The 20,730-nt window shown below is 33.1% G+C and overlaps 1 protein-coding gene across 1 annotated transcript; it reads right to left on the bottom strand.

Moving 5' to 3' along the window:
• Positions 1 to 17,001: 17,001 nt before the first annotated feature.
• Positions 17,002 to 20,609, bottom strand: LOC101508666 (28 kDa ribonucleoprotein, chloroplastic). Its single transcript, XM_012714972.3, has 4 exons — positions 20,004 to 20,609; positions 18,462 to 18,563; positions 17,794 to 18,066; positions 17,002 to 17,342 (listed from the first exon to the last, which is right to left on the bottom strand). The coding sequence occupies exons 1-4, from the start codon at positions 20,391 to 20,393 to the stop codon at positions 17,292 to 17,294; spliced, it is 816 nt and encodes a 271-aa protein (XP_012570426.1). The 5' UTR covers positions 20,394 to 20,609; the 3' UTR covers positions 17,002 to 17,291.
• Positions 20,610 to 20,730: the final 121 nt, after the last annotated feature.

Genomic DNA, 20,730 nt, shown 5'->3' with positions numbered 1-20,730 from the left:
GATGTGTTCATAATTAATATTATGAATTTTTGAGATGTGTTATATGTGTGGATTTGTGAAAAAAGAATTTAAGGTGTTTTAAGTGTGCTTGAGGAAATTGTTTTGATGTCTTTGAGGGGTGGTTTGTGAAAATTAATTTGCTGGAAAATTAATTTAAGGTAAGGGCTCTTTTCAAACTTTTAGTTTGCATTTAGGACCTTATATGTGAATTTGTGGAACATAAGTTTTATGTGCTTGAGGTATATTTGTGGAAAAATGAATTTAATTTGATTTATGAGTGGATTAGTGGAATTTGAATTTGGTGGATTTGAGGTGTGGGTTGTGGTGATTTATGTTTGGTGGGATTGATGTGTTCATAATTAATATTATGAATTTTTGAGATGTGTTATATGTGTGGATTTGTGAAAAAAGAATTTAAGGTGTTTTAAGTGTGCTTGAGGAAATTGTTTTGATGTCTTTGAGGGGTGGTTTGTGAAAATTAATTTGGTGTAAAATTATGTTTGAGATTATGGAAATTAATTGGTGAATTATGGTTGAAATATGTGGAGTTGTAATATGGATGATTTGTGGATTAAATTTGGTGGGAATTGAGAAAATTGAAATTGATGGGTGAATTGTTGAATTAAATTTGAGGTGGTTAATATGAGTGAATTTGTGGAGATTAATTTGGATGTGATTATGTGCTCATAATTGATATTATGAATGATTGTGGTGTGATTATATGTGATGTTGTGGTGATTAAGTTTTGATATGATTATGTGTTCAAAACTGCTATATGTATGTTTAAGGTGCGTTGAGGTGCGATTAAGTGCTGACCGCGATGGGCCACGATGTTTAAGTGGTTACCGCAATGGGCCACGATGTTTAAGTGGTGACTGCGATAGGCCACGACGTTAAGTGGTGACCACGATGGGCCACAAGATGGTTGCATGAGTTGATTGGTTCATCTTATCCTTACAAGGATTTAACTATTGTACTTGTCCGTGAGAGACTGCACTAGTGTTTGTCATATGAAAACCCTTTCAAGGAGTATACTAAGTTGAAAGGTTATTTTGTGCATTTGAAATTTAAATGTTATGTGATATTTGTTAATTTCGGTTGGTGACCCTTTACAATTATTATGGAAATCTGAATTTTGCCCTCATATGAGAACCAGGATCATCCTACCGATTAGTACCCTGGAGATGGGAAGGCAGTTAAACATACCTGACCGAAGTTGTGTCAGGAGGATTTTTTAGGGAGCGTGGAGATCACCTGGGTTGTATAGTTTTTGTAGCATGGTCAGATTAGATGGTTGTATATGGGCTAGATGTCTTTCTTTTGTGGATGTATTTATTTCAATTTGAAAGACTGTACCTATATCTCATATTGTCAGCTTGACTTTTATTTTGATGGGTCGACGTACCACTTTTTGATATGACATGGGGGAGTTAAAATTCTTGCGGCAGTGCTTTTGTACAGGTGTTTGTCGAGAATACCTCAAGGGTATGAGCTATGTTTGATAGGTCTCATAGCCCCGGTGTATTTTGATGTTTAAATACTTTTGATTTTTGTTTCAAAAACTATTTCCGATATTTGTAAATATTATTGACTTTTGTCGTTGGGTTACGACTTAAATATTTTATCCAAAAGTATTTTATGAATTTGTTTTTTTAAAAAAATTACACTCGCACTGTTAAAAGTCGGGGTGTTACAGTTTCTATCCCTTCCCCATATAAACAGGCTATGCAGAATAAATGTTGGCTAGATGTTATAGAGGCGAAACTTCTAGCACTAAAAGAGTATCAAATATGGGATGTTGTTCCTTGTCCCTCATCTATTAAACCTCTTGGCAACAATTTGTATTCATTATAAAGCTTCATTCAGATGGATCCATAGATCGCTACAAGGTCCGGTTAGTGGTTCTTGGAAATAAGCCATAATTTGGTCTCGATTATGATGAGATATTTGCACCTGTGGCCAAAATGGCTACAGTGTGCATTATTCTAGCCATTGTTACATCTAAATCTTGGCAAATACACCAGCTAGATGTTAAGAACGCCTTTCTTCATGGTGACCTCAAGCAAGAATGACCTCCACTTTACCTAATAATGTTTGCAAACTTAAACGTTCTTTGTATGGGTTAAAACAGGCACCAATAATGTGGTTTGAGAAGTTTAGAACAACATTTCTTGGCTTTTCCTTCATCCAAAACAACTATGATCCATCTCTATTTACACAATGAACATCAAAAAGAATTGTGATACTTCTTGTTTATGTGGATGACATTATCATCACCAGTTCAGATCAAGAAGCAATCCATACAATCCAACATTTGTTGCATTCCATTTTCCACATGAAAGATCTTGGGAAACTCACTTACTTCTTGGGTTTAGAAGTACACTTCCAATCAAAAGGCATATTTGTTACTCAACACAAATATATTTAAGATTTAATTCATCTAGCGATCTTACCAACGCCGATGTTGTTGAAACTCCCATGGAAGTTAATATCAAGTTAAGACATAATGAATTAGAACTCCTTACAGATCCCACATTATATCGGAAGTTGGTTGACAGTCTTATCCATCTTACCATTATAAGACCTGATATCTCTTTTGTTGTCCATAAAGTTAGTAGAAAGAGGAATAGAAAAACATTTTCTCTCCCTTGAGCATCGCCTTCGTCTTCTTCTTCTTCTTCTTTCTGTTTTGAAAAAAATTATTGTTGGTGGTTTTTAAAACCGCAAAACACAAACCTTATATGTGAATTTGTGGAACATAAGTTTTATGTGCTTGAGGTATATTTGTGGAAAAATGAATTTAATTTGATTTATGAGTGGATTAGTGGAATTTGAATTTGGTGGATTTGAGGTGTGGGTTGTGGTGATTTATGTTTGGTGGGATTGATGTGTTCATAATTAATATTATGAATTTTTGAGATGTGTTATATGTGTGGATTTGTGAAAAAAGAATTTAAGGTGTTTTAAGTGTGCTTGAGGAAATTGTTTTGATGTCTTTGAGGGGTGGTTTGTGAAAATTAATTTGCTGGAAAATTAATTTAAGGTAAGGGCTCTTTTCAAACTTTTAGTTTGCATTTAGGACCTTATATGTGAATTTGTGGAACATAAGTTTTATGTGCTTGAGGTATATTTGTGGAAAAATGAATTTAATTTGATTTATGAGTGGATTAGTGGAATTTGAATTTGGTGGATTTGAGGTGTGGGTTGTGGTGATTTATGTTTGGTGGGATTGATGTGTTCATAATTAATATTATGAATTTTTGAGATGTGTTATATGTGTGGATTTGTGAAAAAAGAATTTAAGGTGTTTTAAGTGTGCTTGAGGAAATTGTTTTGATGTCTTTGAGGGGTGGTTTGTGAAAATTAATTTGGTGTAAAATTATGTTTGAGATTATGGAAATTAATTGGTGAATTATGGTTGAAATATGTGGAGTTGTAATATGGATGATTTGTGGATTAAATTTGGTGGGAATTGAGAAAATTGAAATTGATGGGTGAATTGTTGAATTAAATTTGAGGTGGTTAATATGAGTGAATTTGTGGAGATTAATTTGGATGTGATTATGTGCTCATAATTGATATTATGAATGATTGTGGTGTGATTATATGTGATGTTGTGGTGATTAAGTTTTGATATGATTATGTGTTCAAAACTGCTATATGTATGTTTAAGGTGCGTTGAGGTGCGATTAAGTGCTGACCGCGATGGGCCACGATGTTTAAGTGGTTACCGCAATGGGCCACGATGTTTAAGTGGTGACTGCGATAGGCCACGACGTTAAGTGGTGACCACGATGGGCCACAAGATGGTTGCATGAGTTGATTGGTTCATCTTATCCTTACAAGGATTTAACTATTGTACTTGTCCGTGAGAGACTGCACTAGTGTTTGTCATATGAAAACCCTTTCAAGGAGTATACTAAGTTGAAAGGTTATTTTGTGCATTTGAAATTTAAATGTTATGTGATATTTGTTAATTTCGGTTGGTGACCCTTTACAATTATTATGGAAATCTGAATTTTGCCCTCATATGAGAACCAGGATCATCCTACCGATTAGTACCCTGGAGATGGGAAGGCAGTTAAACATACCTGACCGAAGTTGTGTCAGGAGGATTTTTTAGGGAGCGTGGAGATCACCTGGGTTGTATAGTTTTTGTAGCATGGTCAGATTAGATGGTTGTATATGGGCTAGATGTCTTTCTTTTGTGGATGTATTTATTTCAATTTGAAAGACTGTACCTATATCTCATATTGTCAGCTTGACTTTTATTTTGATGGGTCGACGTACCACTTTTTGATATGACATGGGGGAGTTAAAATTCTTGCGGCAGTGCTTTTGTACAGGTGTTTGTCGAGAATACCTCAAGGGTATGAGCTATGTTTGATAGGTCTCATAGCCCCGGTGTATTTTGATGTTTAAATACTTTTGATTTTTGTTTCAAAAACTATTTCCGATATTTGTAAATATTATTGACTTTTGTCGTTGGGTTACGACTTAAATATTTTATCCAAAAGTATTTTATGAATTTGTTTTTTTAAAAAAATTACACTCGCACTGTTAAAAGTCGGGGTGTTACAGTTTCTATCCCTTCCCCATATAAACAGGCTATGCAGAATAAATGTTGGCTAGATGTTATAGAGGCGAAACTTCTAGCACTAAAAGAGTATCAAATATGGGATGTTGTTCCTTGTCCCTCATCTATTAAACCTCTTGGCAACAATTTGTATTCATTATAAAGCTTCATTCAGATGGATCCATAGATCGCTACAAGGTCCGGTTAGTGGTTCTTGGAAATAAGCCATAATTTGGTCTCGATTATGATGAGATATTTGCACCTGTGGCCAAAATGGCTACAGTGTGCATTATTCTAGCCATTGTTACATCTAAATCTTGGCAAATACACCAGCTAGATGTTAAGAACGCCTTTCTTCATGGTGACCTCAAGCAAGAATGACCTCCACTTTACCTAATAATGTTTGCAAACTTAAACGTTCTTTGTATGGGTTAAAACAGGCACCAATAATGTGGTTTGAGAAGTTTAGAACAACATTTCTTGGCTTTTCCTTCATCCAAAACAACTATGATCCATCTCTATTTACACAATGAACATCAAAAAGAATTGTGATACTTCTTGTTTATGTGGATGACATTATCATCACCAGTTCAGATCAAGAAGCAATCCATACAATCCAACATTTGTTGCATTCCATTTTCCACATGAAAGATCTTGGGAAACTCACTTACTTCTTGGGTTTAGAAGTACACTTCCAATCAAAAGGCATATTTGTTACTCAACACAAATATATTTAAGATTTAATTCATCTAGCGATCTTACCAACGCCGATGTTGTTGAAACTCCCATGGAAGTTAATATCAAGTTAAGACATAATGAATTAGAACTCCTTACAGATCCCACATTATATCGGAAGTTGGTTGACAGTCTTATCCATCTTACCATTATAAGACCTGATATCTCTTTTGTTGTCCATAAAGTTAGTAGATTCATGCAAAATCCTAGACATTTGCATCTTTCAGCTGTACATTGAATCATCAAATACATATTGGGTACTCCTAGTCGATGTCTCTTATTCCTTAATGGTTCAACAATGCAACTTCAAGCATATAGTGATGCTCATTGGGTTGGCTGCCCAGACACAAGAAAATTTATCACCAGTTGGTGCATGTTTTTAGGTGATGTCCGTATCTCTTGAAAGTGCAAGAAACAAGATTTTGTATTTAAATCCTCTACTGAAGCAGAATATCGGTCCATGTCTGCAGCATGCTCATAAATTATTTGGTTGTGCGGACTTCTTTCGGAACTTGGTTTTTCACAAACAAAACCAACTCCATTGCATGCTTATAATACAAGTGCCATCCAAATTGTAGCAAATCCAGTATACCATGAAAAAACGAAGCACATAGAAGTCAATTGTCATTCAATTAGGGATGCCTCTAACTGAAAAGTTATTACCCTGCCTCGTCTCTCAACATCGATTCAGTTGGTTGATGTCATCACCAAATCATTGACACGTCAACGACATAATTTTTTAATCAGCAAATTGATGCTTACAGACTCACCAACATCAATTTGAGGGGGATGTCAATGGAATTGACAGTTTCATAATCATTAAATGTGCATATTTGATGATATTTGTAATTATGTAATTATTCTTATAATTAATTAGTCCAGCTGTAGGTTAGCCGTTATAGTAAAACTCATATCATTCTAAAACAACATTATTTAAAGGAGAATTTTCCAATGGAAATGAGATTTTTTACCAATTAGAAATTCTGAGTTTAACAGTTTGCACCAATTAATTCACTTGATGCCTAGAGAAAGGAGGATGTTGATACTTAACGTCAAAGTGTTTAAGAATAACAAATTCATTAATGAGGAGTACACGCGACCCTTTGAGTAGTAATTTACTTTATTTTGCAAAATGTGTCAGTTATTATGGGATAGAGAGTAGTGACATTGGAACAAATGATAATCACCATGTCCTCCATTAGTAATATATATTATGTTTATTAACTAAATAAATGATGTATTATGTGGTTTGAATCGGCTTAAGACTCTAGGTCAACTTCTCAAATATTAGATTGATAAGGGTTAATATAGAATTGTATTTCCTTGGTAAGCATATTTCCTTAATTGCATAGTTGACTCTATTCTTTTTGTGTATCTTGGCCTTCTAGCTGAGGTTATCCTTATAAGGAGACAACTTGGCAGGCTTTACTTGATTCAATTTTCTTGAAGCTAAGATCTTCACAAAACATATATTTGAGTCTTATAGACTTTATCCTTAGTAGTTTTTCAATTTACATATCTCTTTCTTATAGGTGTTGGTCAAGGTCAGGAAACTGGTGGTTTGTAATATGTGACACTTTCATTAGGTAGAGGTCAAAGGGGGAAATAAGTTGGCTTGAGTTAAGTGGTCGATGTTTATCAACCTAAACGTGGAGATGGATTAGGTGTAAAGGATGTAAGGTTGTTCAACCTTAAAGTAGTAGCCAAGTTGAGCTAGCTTATCTTAGTGGGAAAACCAAGTTTATGGAAATATATATTGGTGGTCAAATATGGGGTTAATGTTGTGATCTCTCCAAATATTGTTAGTCTTAGGAGCTTTATATGGTTTTCAATTTGGTGCAAGGTTATTTTTTACATTGGGAAGAGTGGGGTAGTTGGGGTGGATTGGTTTGAGGGAAGTGTGTTCACGAAGATTGTTAATCAGGAGTTAGTTTCCTTCTAGCATGATGCATATGTGATAGGGTTTGTCCTCTTTGATAGTTTCTTTCCCAAAGTCTTTGCAGTCTTGGTTCAACAATAATGTTTGGTGTTTCATGTAGGTAGGTGAGAGGGATGTTGGCGGTGGATTTTTCGGTGGCGGAGACATTTTTTATATAGAGGAAGGTTTTCTATTTGATATATATTGAGCTTTTAGCCTTCAATTACTTTCACTTGATCCTTTAAGTCTATGGTGTTAGACGAGTTCACGTGAATATATGTTTCCTATTTTATTAGTTTTATAAGTCCTTATCTTTCATCTTTTTGCCTCATTTGGGCTTGTTTAAAGAAGAAGTTGGTGTATTGGGTTCCCAATATAAGAGTATTGCTTCGTCTATAATAATTGTCTTCTCTTGGCAATTGTTGAAAGAAAGACTACATGTGCGACCATACGTATTTAGAAGAAAAGTAATTGTAATGGTAAAAGCATTCAAATATGGCTTATGTTTGGGTCATCTAAAGTAAACTGTTCACTCTTTTGCTATGTCTAAGTTATCCATGGCATTTTGGTAAGTAGTTGTTGGAGGCTAGGGATTTAGTTTGTGATGTCGAGGGAGTTGTCTCAATTATTTCATAAGTTTTTATCTTTGGTTTATGATAGAAAAGGGAGGGCATTGTTACATCTAGTAATGCATGTTGTTTAACATATTTTGAAACCGAGGAACTGTTGGAAATGATGATGATATTAATGAAAGCTAGTTGGTGTGAATTGAAAAAATAAGCAAGTCCCACATATGAGTGATGACACACACTAGTAGTGTTTATAAGGTGGAGGTATGGCAATTGGTGTGTGCCTTAAGGGATACCACAAATAGACCACCACACGTGTGCGCGATGCTGCTGGCGTCCTTCGGGTCTGGGCTAGGGCTAAGTTGTATATTAAAAAAAATTATTTTTTTAATAAATATGTGCGTTTTTCTCTCATTGATGTGTTGTACACGTGGCTGCCCTCTACCAAGTCAACATTTTTGATCAATTCCTCCCTTATTCGCACATCAGTTTGCCCTAATCAAAACCTAGCATTTTTCGCCCATCAGATTTTTGCTCGATCAAAACCTAGAAAATTTCATAGTGTGATTTTCTATGGATCCAGTTTGATGGGTCGCATAGTTTTTTCTCCTTCAATTGTTGAGTTCCTCTATAAATAGAGTACTCTACTCACTTAGAAAAGCACACCAAAAGTTCTCTGAAAATCTGAAACACTTTTCTCTACTTATTCTTTTCTGCTTCATTTTATTTTCTTTTTTCGAGGGGTCATTAGTACCATATTACATGTAATAGTTATTAACTACCATATTGAGAGTGTAATTCTATAACGATTTTCTACGATGCAGTGGAACTCCGATATAATATATTTGAGTTGTTTTATATTTAGGATTTTGTGGTTGATAGTCTATCTTGTACAAGTTGGATAGTGTCACGAAACTTCTTAAAGAGAGTGATTATGCTTGCAACTCAACTCAGTAATATATTCGATAACATAAAATAATTTTAAAACAGTTTTCGAAACTCAAAAACAACGGGAATAGTTTTATTTTCTCTAATTAGGTGGCTCAAATTGAGAGTCAATAGACAAAATCAAGATATTGTCTTTGAAATAATTATTGCATAAGAGAGATAGGTATTTACCTTTAAAGTGAATGATGTGTTGATCTCTTAAAAAAATTGAAATAATCTTTTCTGATAAGAAATTGAGTTTAAAGTTTTCTTGGAAGGTATTTTATTTTGATTGTATTCGTAAGGTTTGGGGTTTCTATATATTAATTTATTCATTTTTGAAATATATGAACTGTTTTCTAAAAGGAGATAGATGTTTCTTTTTTTTTTATTAGAAGATATTTCTCTTCCTAATTCTAATACCGGCAAAAATTATATAATTCTTTAATTAATTAATTGACTAATTTATCGTGTTCATTAGAATTATATAAATAACAATTCACTTGTTTTCATTTAAAAAATTATTATTTATCATCTTCCATTCAATTTAATAATCCTCTCCACACAAAAATAAGTAGTCATAATCCTCTCAATAGGTAGAATTATTAAAATAGATCGGTTCAATAACACATATATTTTAGTTTGAATTGGGCCGTAAAAATGATAATCTAAAAATAATTGGATCTCTTTATTTTGAGTGAAATACCCAAAATAACCTTAAAAAAACAATAAAAGTCAAAATAAGAAAAAAATGAAAACAGTTTACCCCCACACTTGAAAAATCCGGAAAAGTGAGTTTTTCAGAAGAAAAAAAAGTTTTTACTGGAAATTTCAAGAGGATTGAAATTTCCGGTAGTTCAAAATGCATAACGGAAATTTTATTTTTGAAATTTCCGGGAAGGCAAACCGGAAATTTGAAAAATCCGGTAGTTCAAAATCAATACCGAAAATTTGAAATTTCCGGATACATTCCCGAAAATTTGAAATTTTCGGATACATTCCCGGAAATTTGAAATTTCGGATACATTCCCGGAAATTTTCATTTTTGAAATTTCCGGTATGCATTTTGAACTACTGGATTTTTCAAATTTCCGGTTTGTATACCGGAAATTTCATTCATTTTTGAAATTTCCGGTACACTGTGTAATTTTTTTTTTTAATTTTTTTAATTTTTGTTTATTGAATTTTGTTAGTGAGGACTAGAGGAGGAAAATCTGACGGTGGTGATCATTCGCGAGTTCGACCTCCTACACAATCAAATAGGAGAGCTGCTGTTGAAAAAAGGAGAAAGAGAAATGAGGAAAGGCATGCGCCCCAGGATGAGCAGCCCCAACAAAATCTTATGTTTGATGCAGAACAGGATGACCAGCCCCAGCAGGATCATGTCTTTGATGATGAACATGATCAGCAGCAGCAACAGTTTGATGATGAACATGGTCAGCAGCACCAGCCTGAAGAACCCATGTTTCCTGGAGGTCCTTATGATCTTTATGTCCTTAAAGATTATGAGCATCATATTGCAATTAATGTGTGGAATGGACAGGTTAGTAAATAATTTATTTTATTACATATTATAATATATTTGTAGTATATGTTATTTTATTACACATTATAATTTATTTGTAGTATAAGATTATAATATATTTGTAATTGTGTTATTTTTAATTAAACATGATAGACGTGCCTTGAAAGTTGTTTCGAATGGCAAAAAGCAAGACAAATTCATTGATATTAGATATCATTTACCTGCTCAAATAGATCATTGGATTAATATATCTGGATTACGTCCTCTTAGAAGATGTAGTTTGCATATGATTGACGGTAATATGATATCTGCTTTTGCTGAGAGATGGCACGCAGAGACTAGTTCATTTCACCTGCCATTCGGTGAAATGACTATTACTCTTGACGACGTCAGGGGTCTTTTGAGCATCCCGTGTACTGGAGAGTTTTTCACACCTCCCGCAAATGTCAATGAAGATTTGGCAATTGCTGCTGCTGTTGAGTTGTTGGGGGTTACATATGATGAAGCTGTCACTGAGACTAGGACCAATAGAGGGGCTTCGTATAGTTTTGAGTGGTTGAAAGAGGTATTTTATAAGAAACTTCATGAACGAAGATATGACTGTGCAGCTAGGGCATATCTACTTCATTTGGTAGGATGTACCATTCTTGCGGATAAAAGTTTTACACTTGTATCTGCAAAATATCTCTTTCTGTTTCAAGATCTTGATAGTTGTGGTAAATGGGCATGGGGACCGGCTGCACTTGTTGTGCTATATGACTATCTTAGAGACAGTACATTGCCTGCAACCAAACAGATTGGAGGATATTTGTCTTTATTTCAGGTACTATTATATTTATTATACTTATCATTATTTTTTTAATTATTTCATCACCTTAATAATTTTACTACATTTCAATTATTTACAGACTTGGATTTATGAACATTTTCCTGATATTTGTAAACGGGATATGGATGAACATATTTCCTCGATGCCACGGATGTTTCGTTAGACTGCAAAACAAACATCTGGGAATGTTGCATATTACAGGGCAAAGTTGGATGCTTTGAGGGATACGGATATTATTTGGGCACCGAATTACGATGAGAACGATGTGACACGATTTCAGTCTGTGTCATTATTTACAGGATACATTCGTTGGTGTTTCACGATGGTTTCGTATTTACCCGAGAGGTGCATACGACAGTTTGGGTATACTCAACACATTCCTCCTACACCACCGATGCTTGTTGCACGTGATGTCGACGTTGAATGGAGTATGTACCGGAATTCTGTACGATCACTTCGAGCTAGATTGCATCCAACTGCATATCCACATGAGTGTGTTGAGGGATACATCCAGTGGTATTATAGGATATCTCATCCTCGGATGATCCCTTATGTTGCTGCATATGCTGGTCCTAGTTATGATGTTGATGTTGGTCCTGGTCATAGTCATGATGTTGGTCCTAGTCATGATGTTGGTCCTGATACTAGGTGTACACGGTGTCACGCAGTTGGTGGTCTTATACAGCAGAGTTTAGATTTGCATATGGGTGGTCCTGAAGATCAGATGCGTGTCTTATTAGAGAGAGCTTTATACATTTCTAGAGGAGAAGATTATTAGTAGTATTATAGTTGTATTATTCAGACTTATTTTATTATTCGCGAGTTATTTGTTATTCAGACTTATTGTATTAGCGACTTATTCAAACTTATTTATTAGCGATTTATGTGCACCCCTCAATGGGAAAAAAGTCAAACAAAAAGTTTTTGCTAATGTAACAAGAACGAGATTATATTTTGTTGCTATCACGTAACCCATAAGATTATTAGTAGTATTATAGTTGTATTATTCAGACTTATTTTATTATTCGCGAGTTATCTGTTATTCAAACTTATTGTATTAGCGACTTATTCAGACTTATTTAGTTAGTTATTTATTATTCAGAGTTATTATTAGCGACTTATTTATTATTCAGAGTTATTATTAGCGACTTATTTATTATTCAGAGTTATTATTAGCGACTAAATTCCAAACAACATTTAAAGTGGCAATCCTATCATTTAAAGCAACATACAAATTAAAAGTGGCAAGCATCTAAATTTCAAACAACATTTAAAGTGTCAATCATATCATATAAAACAACATACAACTCAAAAGTGTCAATCATCTGCCAAAGACATAAAACCTGAATTATTTTCTAAATCTAAAGAACCCCAATATTGTAGACGTCCTGCATAAGCGATAGCTCATGATGTAGACTCATCGCTACGATGCTTCTTCCAATGTCATGCAAGTGGAGGTAACGGACATGCAGGTTTCAATTTAACTTGAACCCAATGATTTTCGTTAACAAAACCAATGCTGATAACACGATCACGTGACAAATCTCCATTATGTGCACCCCTCAATGGGAAAAAAGTCAAACAAAAAGTTTTTGCTAATGTAACAAGAACGAGATTATATTTTGTTGCTATCACGTAACCCATATCAGGAATGGTCATCCACTTCTCGTTAGCTTGGTTTTCCAACTCAGTTACAAGTAAAGACTCTGTCACTTCTTGCAAACGTTCCTTGAATAATGCAGCATATAAATCAGGTTTGGACTTAATCTCTGTATACAACTGCCGACGTATAATGCTCCAGTATTCTTCACCATAACCAAGTAAAGCAGCAATAGCACGATATCCACAGTTTCCATCTGCTTTAACATTAACTATGTCTTCAATATATGGATGAATTAAAGAAAGAAACTCGTGGAAATATTTTTTAACCTGATGGGAGACTTGTTTGAATGCTTGATGGGAGACTTGTTTGGATGCTTGATGGGAGACTTGTTTGGATGCTTGATGGGAAACTTGTTTGGATGCTTGATGGGAGACTTGTTTGGATGCTTGCTGGGAGACTTGAGTATTAACATGCTCAAAGTATGATGGGTCGCGATATACGTCATATCCCTTCGGCTTTTGCCTTTTTTCTTAACACCACCTTTTGTTTTGATTTTATCCACTGGTGCACACATTGATGTTGTCTCCGGATATGCTATTTCACGCAACTTGCTCTTTAATGCCCTTCTTCCAGCAACATTAAGTGTTTTCCATGTTTTCCAAATTATATCCATCTCTGATGTAATGTCCAACTTTGAATCATTTGTCAACTGTTCATTCTCTTGATCACTATTCAAGGTTAATTTCCTCCAATGTATATGAACAACATCTAATGGGATTGGAACACCTTTCATCTTGTATCGTGCTAACTCACATGCACAAGGTAATCCATGAGTCTTTCTAAGTATACAACAACACACATCTTTATCGTTACCGACATAACTGACTCTCTTGTATTCTTCAACAATATCACCTAAGGCTTTCTTGGATACCACCCAAGTCAATTTCTCAAAGAATGGATTGTTGTGTATATGCTCTTTGCGACCTTTACTTATCTCAAATGAAACTTTGATCTTAATAATTTGAAACTTCAACATGTCATTCATACCATTCCATTCCTTACAAAAATCTCTTTTACTGTGTTCCAAAAATATCTTCAATGACCAATGAGCAGACTCAACCCTAATATTTAAACAAAAAAATACAAAATGTGAAGTTTTAATCATATATCATGCATAAAATAAAATACAAAATGTGAAATTTTAATGACATACCTATTAGTCGTAGTATTTCCTAGATGCAATACTCGATTGGTCCATGCTTCAACAAATCTTTCCTTATGAGGATTCAACCATATGTCTCTGACGTAGTCAAAGAAAATAATATTATCGACACATGCTTGCTCAAATATTTGCAAAAGTTCCTCGTACTCCTTCTCTTCAGAACATTTTTGTATGTCTTTCTTTAATATATAATGTTTGCATTTGGCTCCAACATTTTTGTTAATATGAAGTTGGCAAAGTAAATTTGTTGAAGATGGAAATACAACTTTAATTGCATTCATTAAAGCAAGTTCTCTGTCAATCACAATCACCTGAGGAAATGACGTGTTTGAAAAAAACAACTCTTTTAACTTCTCCAATCCCACCAAAAGTTGTCTTGACGTTCAGAATCCATATAAGCAAATGCAACATTAAATGTCAACCCAGTTGAAGTTACACCAACAATTTCAAACAACGGTAACCTATACTTGTTGGTTTTGTAGGTGCTATCCATGATCAATACAAGAGGGAACATGTTAAACAAAGTTATGGAATCTGTGTGCGTCCAAAACATATCCCTCACAACGTTGGAGTCCTCATGAGTCCTACTCCAACAAGTATATTTCTCAGCTTCAAGTAACTTCAACAAATGTTGCATATCAGTTCTAGGTCCCATCAAATTCTTCCTGTATGTACTTCGTCGCTTGTAAATTTAATAGATATCAGACACATTCTCCGTATCTCGATCTCTCAAATATGACAAGATGTGTCTCGGTGCAACGTGATATTTTGTCAACTCGCCAACATGTGTCTTATCTTCTTCTGTTAAGCGTCCCATAAATGCATTATTCTCAAAAGTAGCTACTAACTCATGGTTGTGAAGTCCACATATTAAACTAATAATCCATCCTTCATCATTTTTCAGTGGTCTCGATCTAAGTTTAAACGGACATCCACACCTTTTAGTTGAAGTACCTGTGTCATTTTTATTTGACTTATATTGTCCACCTCTATCACAACCAAGAATTAATTTTGACTTTCTTCCTCTCTTTCCAGTCTCTACGTCTGATCGAGTAATGATAACTGCTACTCGATTTTGTCGACCTATCTCTCTTGCCCATGATATGACAGCTTCTCGTGACTCAAAAATTTGATCAGTTGTAAATGCTTCAATTAAATCTATAAATATTGGTTGTGTGTTTTTCATCCCTATTTCAAAAAAAAAATTAAAATAAAATAACAAACAAATTAAAAAAATATTCAAAAAAATAAAGTAAAAAAAATAACATTTTTGAAATTTCCGGGTTAACTACCAGAAATTTCAAAAAATGAAATTTCCGGTGAACAAATACTAACTACCGGATTTTTCAAAATTTTTGAAATTTCCGGTAGCTTCCGGAAATTTGAAATTTCCAGTATTGAAAATACAACTACCGGAAATTTCATTGACCAAATTTTCGGTAATAACTATAACTACTGGAAATTTAATTGAAAAAAATTACGTACAGGAAATTTCAACGAGGGTTCAGATTTTGGAGTAATTTTTTTTTTACCGCTCACGTAAATGAATTTATTAAGGATAAAACTGGGTTTTTAATAAATTGGAGGATACAAGTTTAAATGGGGGGTACAAAAGCTAACTCTCCACCTTCTAAGCCAACAAACAGTTTCACTAAGCCCAAATATCTTTCTATTGGCACTACTATGTAGAGATTAAAAACATAATAGAATTTTATTTTAATATTATAATAATTAGTTCACATAACGAAGTTTTACTTCAAATCTATGACAAAATATTTAACCTAATAATATCGGAGTTGAGACTTCTAGTATATTTAAGTATAATACAACTCCTTATTTTACATATCACAACTAAATTTAAGCATCTTCTAAGTCTGTAAAAAAAAATTAAATTGAAGCATCCTAAAAATAACTAATTTTAAGTAATATTAAACAAGATGACAATGCCATAACTAGAGTAAACGAGATAACATTTGCATTGTTAAACATTTGAATATTAATCATTTATCTTTTACCTAATATCCATTTTTGTCTTTTTTTTTTTTTTTTTTTCTTTTTAATTTTTTATTTTTCATTTTAGTTTTTTAAAGTAATATTAAACAAGATGACAATGCCATAACTAGAGTAAACGAGATAACATTTGCATTGTTAAACATTTGAATATTAATCATTTATCTTTTACCTAATATCCATTTTTGTCTTTTTTTTTTTTTTTTATTCATTTTAATTTTTTATCTTTCATTTTAGTTATTTTTCTTTTATCTAATACTCATTTTAATTATATTTTTTTTTGTAAAATTATATAAATTTATCTTTTTATTAAAGATTAAAACAAATATTAAGTAAAGATAAAAAAACGACGAAAAAACAAAAAAAGATGAAAGCCCAAAACTAATCAAGAAAAAAATAAAAATAAAAAAATAAAAAAAAAATAAAGTAAATATTAAATAAAAGATAAAAAACAGATATTATAACTAAATTTTTCACTTTTGAAAAAAAAAAGTTATTTCATGAAGAAAAAAAGAAAAAGATTTGAACCTTAACCTTCAAATACAAAACAATAACTTTAGCTAGAGAATTCAATAGAGTAAATATAAATTTAGATCTTGAAATCATAAGGTTCAATCAATTTAGTCTCTAAAATTTAAAAATTTCTATCACTTTAGTCCATTCATCAAATCATTTACTCAATAAACATCTATCAAAACTAGTAAAAGACGCATATGTTAACTTAATTAATTTTTTGCTGCATAAAAACAAGTATCGATGATTAAACTAATTGATGATTTTTAATTTGAGGAAGTAAGTTGCACGTTTACAAATTTGAGTGACTAAACCGACCGAGCAATATAATTTCAAATACCAGAATACCTATTTACACAATATGATATATGTGAGAGTAAACAATTGGAATAAGGCTTGAAATTATGAGGTATTTCTATGATTTGAAAGTTTGTCATTTCACTAAAACTCCAAATTAATTTTATACCTTCACGAGTTAATACTTCGTAACTTCATAGTAAATGAGAATTTTATCTCTTTAGATCTAACGATCTTCAATGATATTACATTGTATAACTATTGTAGAGGATCCAAATTCAAAATATGCAATTCAATATATGATTTTTAGGGAGACAAGAAGGAAAGGAAGCAATATATAGCCAATATTAGCACTATATAGCTAAAAATTGAACACAATAAAATATCATTTGGGTCAGCATATCTTATGAAAGTGGGAAGAAATAATTTATACACCACAAGAAATGAAAAGGAACTTCTTCATCAAGGTGAAGCAAGTGCTCATGGTTGGTACATGGCCATCCCTTCTCATTTCTTTGGCACCATTGTTGAACATCTAAGAGCCTTTTCCAGATTCTATTGACCTTATCAACGTTTTCCTTGAGCCAAGCTTACGCGCAATGCTCGTCCTTCTAGTTCCTGAAACTCACAAATTACAAAGAAACAATAAGCAAAATCACAAGTCTTTGTTTATGCACACAAATAGTGTATAACCAAAGCTTAAAATCACAATCGCGGTCACGCCGCTAACTTTGATATAATAGAGAGTTGCAATCAAATGTAGGTGATGTAGCCTCAATCACTGACACATCGTGATATATCAAATTGCTACTATTAACTGATATAATGACCGTTCAAAAAAACCATAAACGGAATTGAACCTAATGTTACGACTATTTAAAAAAAATCAAAACATTGAACCAAAATATGAGAGGTAGTTCACGAACAGAACTGAACTAAATCTGTTCAGTTTGGTTCTTGAACTATCCATTAGAGTAGGATTTTTTGGTACGATGTAGCAGTTCGATTCAGTTTTTGGTATTTTATAAAAATCCTACATAAAAGAATGAAAAGATGAGAAATAACATACCACATTATTCATGTATGAAAGGGCAGCTTCCATTTCTGATTTACTGCCATAGCTAACAAAGCCATAGCCACGAGATTTTCCGGTTTCGCCATCATATAACACCCTAGCTCCAACAACAGTTCCATATTCTTGAAAGGCTTGTGTTAGACTCTCAGAAGTTACTGTCCATGACAAGTTCCCAACAAAAAGCTTGTATTCAGTTTCAGGATACAATGGTTCTTTTGGTTTCGGTTTGTCAGAGAAGTTCACACGCAGGGTTCGCCCCAAGAACTCCTGAGAAATTGTTCATTTTCAAATTGTTATAACAGTAAACCTGGTTCAATAGAAAATAGATACGAAAAACGTAAACAAATAACACACGAGATTTATCACAGAGTTCAGTCAATCGTGTCCTCTGAATGCATGGCAGCTACAATACCTTTCCACTATGATTGACGCTTAAGATTTACAGTGTACAATTTGTGTTTAAATACTACGGTCCAATTTTCAAGATTACACCCCTAGACCATAGCACAAGGTGCTTCGCCCACCCCCAAGTGGAGCGACTTGCTCACTTAACATTATGAGCCATACCCAACACAAACGTTTAGCATGCAAAAAGATTTAAACATTACAAATCAATTGAGCATAGAAAATGCTAGAAATAGAAGAGAGGCATTGATTCTTACATTTCCATCTAGATTTTCTATTACTGCTTTGCAATCTTCAATACAACTCATTGTCACAAATGCAAAGCCTCTACTTTTTCCAGTGTCCCTGTCATAAAGAACCTAAAGATACATATATATAAATAATTAACATTATTTTCAATCAGAGAATGTAACATAACCATGGAATAAACCATATCATACAATACAATTTGGACTCCAAACAATTGCATGATTGAGGGATGCATGCATACTGAAAAATAATGACAGAAACTTTTGTATTTTTCCTTTTTCTTTCTTTTTTGCCGTATGATCTAAACTACACTACAAAATCTCTCAATAAATTGTAAACTCAGTTGCATTAATGCATGTCTCACTTATGATAAGTTACTTAATGAATTGCAAATTGTAAAAACTTATAAGCATATCATAAGCTAATGAGTGTTTTGAAACACTTACACATGTGTTCATGTTATGGATAAATCTAAATAAGTTTAAAATAAAATCTTCTAAACCCCGCAGTTGAACTTAATTGCAATTAACAGAACCGAAAAGCCTTACAATTATCTCTCCCTGATCTAGTTCCTTTCCTATTAATTAATTTAGAGTGAATGTGTATGCCTTATTGAGGCCGAAAACAAAGACACGTAATTCTAAATTGTGGTTTTAGTTACGCGGAGAATCTTGATATTGCGGCTAAATGTGGATAAATGGAGCCGATTCGGCCGAAATTGCGGTTGTGATTCCGCTGTAGAGACCTCTAAAATCTTTATATCACGATTCGCAACAGCAATTGCAGTTGTAGGCCTCAAATTAGAATTATCTATACATACAGATATCACCAAAAAGCCTCACAAATTATAACAATTAAACCACTCCATGTAGAAACAAATAGGCTGCAGCCAGAAGTCCATAAATCATCATATATATATATATATATATAGTAACTGTAAAGCAACATGACTCTCTTGTTTTTTGGATCCAAAACCCATACGACCAATAGAATAACTAAAATCAAAAAAATTTACAAATTCACTCCTATCCTAACAAGGGCAGGTGATGACCGTATGCATCTCGCCCAACTTTCAGTTAAATATGTTTTTAATCCCTGTTAAATCGTAACATTTAAAGTTGTCTCTAAGAAATTTTTTTCACTTTTAAGTCCTTGTTATGATTTTATAGGGACTTTTTTAGGGACTAATAGTATCAATTTTTTACAAAACTTTTTAAAATAGAAACTAGAAGTGAATAAAAATATTTTAGAGACTAAATATAAAATTATAATATTTTATAGAGACTAAAAATTTATTTTACCTTTTTTTACAATCAAAATGTTATTTTTATTGTATTAGATCCCAAAATATATGCATAAACATCTATAAGCTAAGATATGAATAGATGCATATGTAACAAAGTTTTACATTAATAATACATATCAAGAAATGAAGGAATAAGGAGGACACGAATTCTAATAATATTATCGATACTAATAACTAATATTAATTGTTGAAAAACAAATTGAAGTAATTAATAAATATTGAAAAGAGTTAGATAATGAAGTACCTCAATTAGTTCAGCACTACCATAATCCTCAATTAACCCTGCAAGTTGTGCACTATCAACACTATAAGGCAAATTCCCAAAATAAAGCTTAGTCCTTGTGTCTTCTTCTGCTACAATTTCCCCTCCTTGTTCCTTCTCTTCTTCTACTTCTACTTCTTCAGCATTCTCTTCAGCAGCTACAACCACTTCTTCCTGTGCAACAGCAACAGAAATTCTAGGAAGCCATAACTTGTGTGTAAGTGTAGTAATGGATAAAGGCTCAAGTGAGGAAGAATAGGAAGAATGTGACATAACAGATGCAAACATGCAGTTTTTGTAACGAAGACATTTGACAGAAGCGTTGATGGAAGATGAAAAGAAGGAGGCTATGCCAGTAGCAGCAGTAGCCATGTTGTGGTGAGTGATGCAAAAATCAAAGTGGTATGAGACAGAGAGTTTAATAAGTGAAATGTGATGACAGGGGAGATTGTGTGTGGTGGTTATTGATGAGGTGGCTAGATTATGTCCACTGTCCTATGATCATATAGGAAGAGATATTGTCTCAAGATAAGATATCACTTTCCAATGTCTTCAAAATATAATGTGCTAATGTCACTAATGTAATCTATGGTATGGCTTCTGATTTATTTATATCTTCATTCAAGATTTTCTCAAAATCTCACTATATTTCTTTATTATTATTATTATTATTATTATTATTATTATTATTATTATTATTATTATTATT

The sequence above is a fragment of the Cicer arietinum genome, chromosome 4, assembly GCF_000331145.2.
Source record: "Cicer arietinum cultivar CDC Frontier isolate Library 1 chromosome 4, Cicar.CDCFrontier_v2.0, whole genome shotgun sequence".
NCBI classification, from domain to species: domain Eukaryota; kingdom Viridiplantae; phylum Streptophyta; class Magnoliopsida; order Fabales; family Fabaceae; genus Cicer; species Cicer arietinum.
This window is presented reverse-complemented; position numbering and strand designations above follow the sequence as displayed.